The 13072-nt window shown below is 41.1% G+C and overlaps 1 protein-coding gene across 1 annotated transcript in view; it reads right to left on the bottom strand.

Annotated features, from left to right (window-relative positions):
* Positions 1-13072, bottom strand: part of LOC139341097 (dolichyl-diphosphooligosaccharide--protein glycosyltransferase subunit TUSC3) — a 66363-nt gene that overhangs the window by 29351 nt on the left and 23940 nt on the right. The window contains exons 2-4 of the mRNA XM_070977436.1: positions 8226-8395; positions 3163-3280; positions 629-769 (exon numbers count right to left, since the gene is read on the bottom strand). Of these exons, the coding sequence (XP_070833537.1) occupies positions 629-769; positions 3163-3280; positions 8226-8395 (429 nt within the window). The remainder of the gene's footprint in view (positions 1-628; positions 770-3162; positions 3281-8225; positions 8396-13072) is intronic.

Raw genomic sequence — 13072 nt, 5'->3', positions numbered from 1 at the left:
TTTCTCAATTATGTTCCATTTTTCCTTTTCTGTAATGTTCTTTATTCATGCGGTAAAGTCACATTGGAGTGCATGAAAGCTAGCACTTAGTGTAAGTGCTCTCCTTCACCTTCTCTGAAAGGCAGCCTTTTAAATTCAGATCCACCAACAGGATGTCAGCAGAATGCTTGGACTACATCTGTCAGTACTGCTTGACAGGTTATTCAAGGAAAGAAGAAATTGTAGTCCGACGGTTGAAGGTTTGCTCTCACAGGTGCCAACAACTTAACCACCTCCAAGCGAGGCATTTTAACACCCACTTGCATGCATAAGACCCTGCCTGGTCTTTGCTGCTTTTCAGACTCTGACACGGTCAACATAGTATTTGCCCTGCAAAGACCAAGGGTCCCTTCACAGCTAACCTGTTGCTAACCTGCTTGACGCACCCTAACCCTGGCCCTCACTACTAAGGCACAACGTCACACAGATTGACTTTGTAGAATTTTCTAAACTGGTTGAATTTTCCTTTTATGTTATACTATTCTTTGGAGAGCAACTGAAGGAATATTTTTGAGATCTACAGTAGCTATGCATGAACTTAGTTGGGGTTTTGTAAACATGTGAATGTGAAGATCTGTGTGTGTCGTACCTGAACATCTGTGCGGTCAGCAATCCACTTGGCCAGCTGCTCCGAAGCAAAGCCAATCCTTTGCAGGTCAAAGGTGTCGGCTCTCTTTGGCTTTCCTTTGGCTGGGAAATGCATGAAAGTTGGAGCGCTGTTCATGTTCAACTAGAGGGGACGAGGAAAATGAGGGTGAGGCGATGTCAAGTCAAAGTCATCTCTGATTTGTCAAAACATACTAAGTAAAATATTATGTATTGGGTGCGTTTGTGGGGGTTGTTCAAATAACAATTCCTTACATTCTCTTGGCTCTGTATATCCCTGCACAAAGTGGCTGTATGGAAAAAATTTTATTTTCTTCAGGTTTTCTTTGATCACATCTCAATTAAAGCATTAAATAATGGAGAAAGTCAATGAATGCCTTTATTACTTCTTGCCTGGAATAAGCTAATTCTAATTCTATGTGCCTAACACAATTTCTAAATTTGCATAACATTCAGCATCCAGCAATAAATAAAAGTATATCACTGTTGTATTGTTGTGAAATAAGTGTTGACAGGACCTATTCCCAAAAGGCGCACAGCTTTGTGAGTGAGCCCTAAAGTAGCACAAAACAACTGCACATCAACCAGCAGAGTCAATGAAGATGTTCTTACTGACATAGAAAATGCTCTCAGCTCTTATACAGTATCAGAGTCATTGTGCAGGTGCACCATGTCTCTAAAGTGCTACTGTTGGCTCAAAACTGAATTTGAACTTGAATGAAGAGAGACTGTCTGAATACCGTCCAAACCTCCCTGACTCTGATTATAGTCAGTAAGTGGGTTTGTGTTGGCTAATAATTGCATCGAGAGAACATTGCCAATAATAAATCTTTGCATAAATATATTGTTCTGAACTGAATTACTTTGTTTTCTGCCTTTCCCTGAAATGTACACACACACACACACACAGACATGCACACACACATACAGAGCTAAACAAAGACAACTGGTAGAACTTTCTTTTCCCTCCTCTCACCCTCCCACCATGTTGCACACCTATTTAGCTCCAAATCCCAAGACTCCCTACAATCATTTCAAAATTTAAGTCAACTGGTTTACTCTCTCCTGTTTTCCCAAGACGCCTGAAGAAGGCCGGAGAGGAGGGTGAAAAGGAAGGAAAGGAGCAGAGAAAGAGGACATGGAAGAAGACCGAAATGAGAGGAGAGATGGTGTGCAGATAATTATCTAAACAACAATGTTATCTCTGCCACATGAGCAGCCACCTATTTCTTCAAGTGACAAAGGTGAATGGTAGATTAGGTGAAAGAGGAGATACATTTATATACATGCAAATGTACACACAGATGTATGAAATGCATACATGCATACAAACCATCACACATGGACACAATAAAAGAACAAATAACAGTTCCACTGATAAAGAAAAAAGAAACAACGGTTAGCAAACTGCAATTAAAAAGAAGAAGGAGAAGAAATATTAAAGACTTGAGGAGCGTGTTTTAACGTCATCTTCGCTGGATTAATCTGTCTAAAATCAATCAAGATAAAGGGGAAAAAAGCAAAGCAAGGCTATTTCTAACTAGGCACAGCTATTTTAAGTTCTAAGAGTATAAAGCGTAAAATGAAAAAGGACAGCGGGGAATTAACCTCCGTATTGGTATCTTTTTCCTGTATCTAGGTACAGGTACTGCAGACAGCAGCCAGTTGCTGGTGACGCCTGAGCTGAAGAGTTTTAAACCTATCTAGCACAGTGAATAACACTGTGATGCCAGATTACAATGAAATAAAATGCACTTTTTAAAAGGACCATTTACTGACAGGCCAGTGGACCCTGTGGTTATGTTGAAGCCAATGGCCGACTGTGTGTGCAGTAGAGCTGCCACTAAATTTGACTTTATGCATGAGCAAACCTAATATTTGTGCTGAACTTTAGATTAGAGCTGAAATGGTTGATGAATTGTTAATAGCCAGAGAATGACATGGCAATAATTCTGATCGTATGATTAATTGTTGAAGTCATTTTTTAAGCAAAAATGCCAAAAATCCATCCATTGCAGAAAATTTGTTGGTTTTCTTCATCTTCTGTGACAGGAAACTTGTGAGATGCAATTTGCACCATTTTCTAACATCCTGTACACAAAACCAATAATCACCAGTTTCAGCCTTACTTAAGATGTGATGTGCTTAAAGCATTTCATTTGCTCTTTGTTTGCATTCTTGTTCGTGTGTCCTTCAAAATATGTCCAGGTACAGTATGTATAGCCATGCTTGGAACTGATTATGTCTGTGTGTCCTTGTATTTTATGTCATTGCAGGATGTTGTGCATCATTGCATCTTCCTGTGTGTGTGGCCTTTTAACGCTGTCATATACATTTTCCTTTTGTCATAAAAAATAAAACAGATTTGACTTGGATGATGATGAGGGACCCACAACGTTAGAGAGATATTATGTGCAAGCAGAGGCATGAGGAAGGCATGGAGGAGGAAAAAGAAAGCACAAACAGGTGAGACTTTCAGTCGCTTTGGTAATGATGATGCACTAAACACCTCGTTACCTGTTGGAAAACATCAGCTCCCTCATCATAGTCCACTACCGTGAAGAAGAGCTTGTTGGAAAATGCAGATGAGTAACGCCATGAGTTTGCCAATACCTGGTACTCCTCATTTGCCTGCCTATAAGGTGACAATGAGACAGACAGAGGGACTGAAAGTCAAATCAGAACATTTCACACGTTGCATGTACGCAAAAAGGAACTGCTTTGCCTCATATACACGTACGCAAATACCCCAGATAAGACCAACAACACTAAAGTCAGATGTCTGTTGAGTTCTAAAAACTTCATGAAACATGATTTCAGACCCATTTTGCCACAGTTGTGCAGATGAAGACCGATTTCCCAGCAAGGCAATAACCCCAAACAAGTATTAGCATTTTTCCAATCTTATGAGAAAATGTGGGTTCTCACATTCTGTAGAAATAATGCTAAAGTCCAAACTGTGATCAAGAAAAATGGTAGACAAGCCTTGTGAAGAAATTTTGATTTTCATTTGCATAATTTTTATCATTTAAATTTGCAGAAAGTTTTTAAGACGAATAATTCAGATTGTATTATTTCCTTCGTCACAATCACAAGTTCTTTTTCACATCATATTTTGCAAACCTAGAGCCAGGTGATATCAAAAAAGGAACCAATCCTGAAGCAGCCACAACACAAAACGCCATATACAGGTCATGTTTTTAAAAATACTTAGTTTACTTTGACTCTTCAATTTTTCCATTCATTAACCTGCTGGTATTATTTTGTTTCTGACACAATGTGAGGTACGGGCACCGCACAAAAGATGAAATGACTGTATTTATTCATGAGGAAGAAATTATAAAAAGGAAAAGACAATATCACAAGAAAAAACAGAACTAGTGACCATAAAAACAGAGGATAGAGATGGAGCTAAAACTAGAATTATCATGTCACGATCATATGCCTCCGCCAAGTAAAGCTGCAGCTGATATCCATGTCTGCCCATACTCAAATACATTGAGCTATTTACTTATATATTTAGTTGACTTTGAAGCAGTTTCATAAAATGCATTAATTGTATTCTAAACAGTTCATCCTTCCGTCCAAGTGAATGTTTGTGCTAGGCGTAATGAAATTCCCTCCAGCTGCTCCTGAGGTATCACTTTGACAAGACTGGGACGGATGTGAGGTCACAGTGACCAACAAAATCTAATCATTTCATCCTAGAGCCCAAGTGGACGTCTGTACCAAATTTGAAGAAATTCCCTGAAGGCGTTGCTGATGTGTCACATTCACATGAATGGGAAGGTTGGACGCACCGACGTACGAGCGGACGTCTGTACAGACACACAAACAGGAAACAAAATGCCTACGGCCATGGCTGTCGTCGGCGCAGAGACATACAGACATTAGGCAAGTAAAGGGACAGAGTGAAAGACTGCGTCAGATTAAAAAAAGATGCAGTTAGAATAAAGAGAAGTAGAGAAGGTGAAGGGAGTGAGTAAAGGAAACAGTACACTAGATCCTTGGCAGTCTCTCTTCATCCCATAATAGTCTTCATGACAAATGTAGACGCTACATATTCATTTCTCTCTTTTTCAAACCTCATTTGGCATTTTATTTTGATTTCCTTCAAACGTAGCCCAATGAAGGTTGTATTTTAACCAACCAGTGGAGGCTATCACATCATCCTCCTACATGACAAGATAAACACTTAAATGCCAAGAAGCAGTCTCGGTCTTCTTCCCTCTGTCTCCCTTGTTTCTGACTTCAGCTGGATGTCTCGCTTTGACATTGTGTCTTATGTCAACCGCCTCTTGTGTTGGCTTTAATTAGTGGGAAATTGTCTGTCAGGATGTGTTATGTGCGGTGATGTTACATTGTTATCTTTGCAGCTAATGTTAGGATGGGTCCCTTTGAAGTGTCTACCATTTGGAAAAGTCACCGCAGTGAAGTTGAAACTCAGGCCAGCAGACTGTCAGGGATTACAGCGGCGCTCATCCGCACCTGCGAACAGCACGTCGCTGGAGCTGTCAATGCGTCACTGAGAAGTGGCTTTAACAGTCCTCATAACCCATGTTATCTGTTTATTCATTGTTTATTTAGCGTCTGACAACTGTCCCAATCACACAAGACATCACTATATTGCAAAATCACGTAACAGCGTATCACATTATCCAAATTGTACCTATGTGAGCAACTGGACAACCGAACAGTCTCCACATCTGTCTGAACATGGGAAAAAATACATAAATAAATAAAAATAAACCTTTTAATTATTAAAAAAAACATTACGTAGATATTGTAAAATGTAGAGATGAGTACACTTTCTCTGTTAAGGTGACGGAGACAAAGTAAAATAAAAAAAGAAAAATCAGATAAGCAGAGTCACAAGGAAAGACTGCTCCCTTTCTGCATGCTTTAAATTCACTAACAGCCAAGAAATCTTGACGCCGACAACCATAGGTGTGCCCCTGAAAAGTAACGCTAGTTGTTAGCAGGCCCCACAGCTAGAAAATGTTACCCTGTAACCAAAGTGATTAAATATCTACAGGACGAGTATGTTTCTTGTAAAAGAGAAGGCAGTCTGCTGCGTTTCATCCATCATAGTTTATCATATCATAGCTCTTGGTTAGGAGTTAAGCCTGTGTTTGAACTGTTTCATCACTGTCAGCCATTCTATGACGCCCTGAGACCCCTGACCATTTATACACCATGGTGCATCGTGGTGCATTGTGTGAAAATACTAGCCTCTCATGGCAGCCTGAATATAGTATGAAGACTCATCTTTAAGTAAACTTAATTTACTCAAAGATGACTGCTTTTTGTGCAAAAGCAATTCTCAGTTAAAGGCCCAGTTAGATTGACTGTGTAATATGGAACTGAGACGAAGCTGAAGAGTGATTTGGGAGTGAGGAACCCAGTGATTAGCCATCTTTTTCACTGCCAGATACTCCTCTTTACGCAGACGCTCGGGTCACCGTGTAACATCCATCTCCTACTCTAACTCTCTCTCTCTCTCTGCATTTCTAATGATGTGAAGCTATCGCTAATGTTAATAAGAAAATGCCTTGGGAGATGAATGAAAAGAGAGATGGGGGGGGGAGGCAACAAACAAATGGAAGAAGAAGAACGGGAATAAAAACAGAATAAATGTGAATGAGAGCTGGTTGACATTAGTGAATGCATCTGGCAATTTAAATGAAAAAATAGTCTAGTTTCTGGTGTTGTAGTTCTTATGTGCGTGTGGATGTAAATTATGGTCATGCCAATGTGAATTTTAGAGCATAGCAATCAAAGAGAAATGACAAAATGTTTGTGTTGTGACTGCGATAATGAAAACATTTTCGGAAGAAAAAGGGAGAAAGAGAGAGACATACAGAGACACAGGGAGAGAGAAAGGATGCTGAGGGCTGCTGCCACCAGTGATAAAGTTATCTGATCAAGTGACTGATGAAGCAGAGAATGGCTTATTAGAGTGACAGGGTCAGGATGGAGAAGGTCAATGTTGATTTCATTAACTAACTGGACTTCCCCTAAGACACCAGGACATGGGTCAACCACCACGTTTATACTACACAGATAAAAAGCTGCAGACTTAACCGACAACATCAAACAACCGTGAATTCCTCAAGAGCACATCGAAGGACATGTAGAGCTTGCACTCCAACGTGATGAATGTTAATTAGGCAACATGTAATTTTGAACACCTAAGCAATGAGTCACAGCTAATTTCCAGTTTTTTTGATACAGGATTAATAGCTCCAACCTGGGTTCAACAAACAGTAATACTTTTGAGAGAAAAGGCAGTGATTTGTGGGCAAATGTGAGAAATCACTAATTCTTGAACATCAGAGCAAGTGCCACTTTTAGTTGCAACTCATGTCTCTTCACCGTTACAGAGCACGTTTCAGAGGCACGAATATAAATGCATAAAGGACATCAACAGTAAAAATAAATGATAATCGAAGCAAGCAATAAAAATAAAACCAGAAAGAACAGGACTGAGCGGAATTCACCTCAGTAAGTACAGTGAAGTGGGTTCCCTCTGTGTACGTGCAGTATGCAATCCAATTAGCAGCTAGAGCGTAGAATGCATTATCAACACTTATAGGTATACGTCTGCGATAAAAACATGAGTGCATCTGAATGACGACAATTTTGCATTCATGTCTATTTTTATGTTTATGTTTATGTTCATCATGCTGCAGTAGACTTTTCACTTTCAACCCTTTCCAGCTGCTTTCACAATGGTTTCATTTTGATTGGGGAGAAAACAATTTAGTAAATCTGTAAAACTGGTATTTGCATTTACACGGTCATCTCAGAAAACTTGTACACCCAATACTGCTTCTCATGATTGCTCTGACTAATCCAAAGCAGCTTTCAGGACCGTGGACAGCACCAACACTCGTCTCTCTTTTGAAAAGCAGCGTCCTGTGCAGAGCTGTCCGTGGTGCTGAAATAGTGGGGTTGACAGGGTGTTAAAATTATTGGATTCAGATGGTCAAACTTCTAATCTTAAATTACCATTTCGGCGTAGTGCTTGACCTTGCCATGTTACACTTGATTCTACTGCAAACATGATGCAAGTCTGATTTTGTAAAGAAAAATCCAATTCAAGCTCGCTTTTGGGATTTTTGGGGAAAATCTCCTCATGCATTGAAATGCTTTGAGTACGCAAGTGGGTAAGTAGGTCTTGTTGGCCTTGTTCTGTGGAATTTATTCATTCCCCTTTGGCAGTACGGCTGGCTGGAGTCCCTTTGATCCAAATGTCAACGTGACCCACAGGTTCTTGTTATATAATGCTGTTTTCTGAGTTTCCCAAGGTGGGCGAGTCTATATGTGTATGTGGAAGGAGGGTATGTGAAATTTCAGTTGAGTTCTGGGACATTTGTGCCTGCTTGTTTGTGTGGGAGCTCGTGACTTCAGCACTCACAGATTCTTTCACTGTCGGGAGACATTCAGTGCACAGAGTAAACTTGCAGAAGGACAAGTGAATCTCAGGAAACAGAAGGAAAGGACAGAGGTGGGAGCTATGCCGGGTTGTGGCCTACAGTCAGCGCACTGGTCTTCAGTGTGTCTGTGCGTGTACGGACCTGCAGACAGAACACTGTCTTTGAGGCTGCAGGGCAGTGAACATGACGATGACAGAGTAGTTCCTGGGTGGGGCCTTGACGAAGCGACGGAACTTGTCCCCGTTCATCCGGACGACCGACCGCCGAGAGGACCACTCCATCATCTGGTCAACCTTCTCTGACAGCAGATTCTGAACACACAGATGAGAAAAAGGGCAGAGAGGACAATGCATCCCATTAGGATGTTCAGATTCACATAGAAACACTATTCCTGTGAGCCCAACAATGCTAAGAAACAGCTGGTTACAAATAAAGCCATTTCAGCTGTTCAAAAATTTCAAAACATTCATTTCAAATGGCAGACTGTACCTAAGTACATTTACTCAAGTACTGTATTTGAGTATTTACATTTTATACCACTTCATATTTCAACTTCAACTTTATGCTACAATTTTTACATGACAGATGTAGTTAGATTTTTATTAACACATTCACAAAAATGTTACTATCACTGCTCCTGTCATAGGCTTGTAGTCAAGTGACATAACAGAGAAGTAGAAAAGACATTCTGCCTCACAACTATAAAATGACAAATCTGTACAATCCCCTGACATCAGCCAGCTTACTCAAGGAATATATCAACTTTCTGTCTTTTCTTGCCTGAAAAACAGGCAGCTTATCTGTAGTTCTGTGGCATTCAAGCTATTCCCTGGCCAGCAAAGAGCCTTACAGTGTATACCAGCTGCTCTGAAAGTCCAAAAATAATGCACAACATGGTGTCACTGGATGCCAATTGCTAAATCTAAATTTTAATAGGTTTTACTCCTGGCCTGTTTTGACTAATGGGATACAAACAACGAATCTGGAATACATCAAACCAAACCATTATTTACAGAAAAGGAGCCCTGACTTGGCAGTCTGGGTGTGTGTATACTGTACAGAAAAGCCAGAGTTCTTGCTTGTGTTTGTGTGTAAATTGGAGGAGTTTGTTGTTGATTAAATCCGGTCCGGCTTTGCTAAAAGGTCACAACTGAGTCAGCATTGGAACGCAAGGCTAAAGATAAACAACACACGGCATAAACATGTACACAAACACACCAGCTAACACCTTTGCAAGGATCGTAAATGCTTATAATAGCAAAATTATATGATGGTGTACGGTGATATTACAGAGTGTGTGTGTGTGTGTGTGTGTGTGTGTGTGTGTGTGTGTGTGTGTGTGTGTGTGTGTGTGTGTGTGTGTGTGTGTGTGTGTTTGCCCATGTATTACTGATGTTGTGGGGACATACATCTGTTTACTCGGTCACACTGTGGGACTCGCTGTACAAAATGCGGGTGGAGACTTGGGCTAAGGTTAGGATAAGGATTAGGGTTAGCTGAGGGGTGGTTATGGTTTGGGTGAGTCTGCAGGAAATGAATGTAAGTGTGTGTGTGTGTGTGTGTGTGTGTCTGTGTGTGATGGTGATGGTGAAAAAGGCCCTCGGTGTCATTACGGCTATAAAACACGGTAAACTGAATGAGCTGCAAGAAGAAATGCACTTGGATCAAGTTAACGCTCTTCGACAGAGTATGGGTGCCCAGCAAGCTACTTTCACGAGACCACACTCTGACAGACAATGCTGTGCAGGCATGATGAAACCTCATTCAGAGGGAGAATTCGTGAGGGAGCGCCATGTTGCTGCTGTGGAGCTGCTAACACCAGACAAAGTAAAACTGTTCCAAAGTGTCTGTTTGTCTGGAATAATTCATATAGATGAAGGAAAACCTGACCTGGTAACTCAGTTAAAGCAAGTGTGGATGTTAGCAAGTACCTCAGAGCTGAACCTCAAGCTCCAGCCAGCTGAAATCATCCATCCATCCATTGTCTATATCCCCTATCCCTTTTCGGGGTTGTGGGCGGGCTGGAGCCTATCCCAGCTGTCAACGGGCGAGAGGCGCAGTACACCCTGAACCGGTCGCCAGCCGATCGCAGGGCAAGATTTACAAACATACAACCATTCACGCTCACACTCACAACTAAGGACAATTTTAGAGTCACCAATTAACCTAATGAGCATGTTTTTGGTCTGTGGGAGGAAGCCGGAGTGCCTGGAGAGAACCCATGCATGCACGGGACGAACATGCAAACTTCACACAGAAAGGCCCTGCCCGACCCGGGGATCGAACCGGCGACCTTCTTGCTGTGAGGCATGCGCACTACCTGCTGCGCCCAGCTGAAATCATTTGAAGCTAAATTGAAGCTGCAGCAAGTGCAACTGGAAAGAGGAAACACTGTGCATTCTCCTACTCTGCAAGAACAAAAGCCTGCTGCGACATCTGAACATGCTGCTGAGAGTGAAAACTCCTTCAGGCGTTTGGTGAGAGGTTTCAGGACATGAAAAGTAAACAAAAAGGAATTTAACATTTTTGCTACACCGTTTAATGTCGAACCAGCCGACGCAACATAGAGGTGTGATGGTTCAGGTTCGGGTGGGGGGCTGGGGAATACGTTATGTGTCCTCACAAGGATAGAAGTACAAACTCGTGTGTTTGTGTGTGAACATGAGTCTCGTGCTGTGTATGTGTTTGGCTGTAAATCTACTGTAAGACTGTCAGTGTACGTTCTCAGCAGGGCACAGCTTAGCTCCTTCCAGCATCATCTTTGCCAAACTCTGCACTGATGAGTGATGAAACACTGAGACTGCTGATGAAACACTTGCTTTCCAACCTCTGCTGATCAAACTGTAAAGCAAAAAAAAAATCTGTGGGGAAGCATATTTCAATTTACTCCCTAAAACTGTTTTTTTTTTTTTTTTTAGTTTTGTTTTTTTTTTTTTTTTCATGTGAACTAGACAGCAGTAAATTTATGCTGAGGTTGCGTCATGCATTTTTCATTACAGACTTTTGTCCACCATCTCTGCATCTTTAACACATACAGAAATACATATAAATGTTTTCTTCTTCCCCTTTCTTCACCCATTTCTTTAAAAGAACAACTTTACTGTGGATGGAGATGGGTGATACAAACAGGATTAACACCCTGGATGAAACAAAATGAATGAAGTAGGCATGCTGCTGGTGTTCGGCGTAAACACATGACCTCATACTAGAAAATGTCTATAACTGTGATAATGTTAGCTAATGGTAAAAAGCTTGTCAAAGCATATTATTGGTGCACGTATATTGCACTTAAATATAAAAAAAGAGGTTTGATGCTGAGCCCATTTTATTGTTAACTTCTAAATGCATTGTTAAAATATGGGGGCCAAGGGGCGGCTGTGGCTCAGGAGGTCTGCCAAACAGGAGGTCGGTGGTTCGATCCTTGGCCTCGGCAGTCCACATGCTGAAGTATCCTTGGGCAAGATACTGAACCCCAAAACTGCCCCTGATGCTGTGCCATCGGTGTGTGAATTCATATGTACATTGCTTTGGATAACAGCATCGCCAAATGACTGACTGTAATTGCAATAGAGCCAACTAAGGCACCCAAGTGTGCTGACTTTCTCAACTGCTCATCATGCTTCATGCCACTTTTCACTGTCACTTGCCAGCCAACATATGCATGCAAGTCTCGTTTATACAGCAAGGCATCTAATGGAGGCCTCAAGAGCAGCAGAGAGGAGTGGTACGCTTTTTGTGGCTGCACACTTTCAAGCATTTCTTCCCAGTGTGCAATTAATTTACACTAGTTACAGGGAGTTGTGGTGGTGGCAGCATCCACTCAATGTACAGTACCTTTCCTCTCCCTCTCCATCCCTCCTTCTCCCCAGTAGCTCACTGTATTGGATCAAGTAGACAGTAGCTAAATAATTAAGCAGTACTTTTCACTCCGACTGCTAATCGGACACAAAATCCCTCTCTCTCTCTCACACTTACTCGGACACGCACACACACATACACATTAGGTTATCGGCTTGGCTGCAGACACAGTAAAACTAAATCTCTCTAGTAAACTGCCTAGAGACAAGATCTACAAAGACAAAAAAAAAAGTGGAAGAGGATGGACCAGAGTGAGACAGAGAGAGAGACACACACAGTAGTGCGGCACATGTTTCTGCTGTATTGCCTTTTCATTTCAGACAACACACTCCCGCACTAATGGGCCATGTACAATGAGGAAGACTAAGAAACACAACACAAAAGAGTACAACACGCATACGCATACAGATGGATGTGCACATCCACAGGAAGTCCAGAGAGCAATTTGTACACCTTTGCTGTTCTTGTCTTTAATTCATTTACTAAGCTTTATGCCCGTAAACATTTGGCCCAAAAAAGGAGAGCTGTCAGTCCTGGATGCCAATCATGTTGGCAGTAATGACACAGGAAAGAGAGAATATGCTACCATATGGTGCATGTTTTCAAGTATAAGCCATTTGGGGCATCTGAAAATGGACAGGCTTACCAACACTGTTTAAATAATATGTCAGGGAAAATAAAGTGACTGAAAGAATTAAGATGGAGAGAGAGAAGAAGAGGAGAAGGAAAACTGAAAATGACCCACTAGATGCACCATCATCCATCCAAGACTGGATTTCAAATTTTGCATTATACTACATTTGCTACATTTTATGCTGAAACTGCACAAGTATGCATTCATCACCATATTTTGTGAGCGGAAAGGTTGCACTATAGAGTATGAACAGTTATGTTTATACAATATATTTTTTAACATTATATTTAGTCTTTCATTTATAAACACAACCTTATACACATATACTTACCTCATAAAATACAGGAAATTAGAAATAAAAGACCATTCACAGTAATCATTATTGTCTGTAGCAAGAAAACCTAATGCCTCTTAACTACAAAAAAAAAAAACCTTCTGTTTGACCTTCAAGCGACTCTGGACTTTACCTGACCCACACACACAAACATGTTCAACA

Source organism: Chaetodon trifascialis, chromosome 2 (assembly GCF_039877785.1).
Source record: "Chaetodon trifascialis isolate fChaTrf1 chromosome 2, fChaTrf1.hap1, whole genome shotgun sequence".
Lineage (NCBI taxonomy): Eukaryota > Metazoa > Chordata > Actinopteri > Chaetodontiformes > Chaetodontidae > Chaetodon > Chaetodon trifascialis.
The sequence above is the reverse complement of the archived record's forward strand: the minus strand, read 5'-3'. Positions and strand labels throughout refer to the sequence as shown.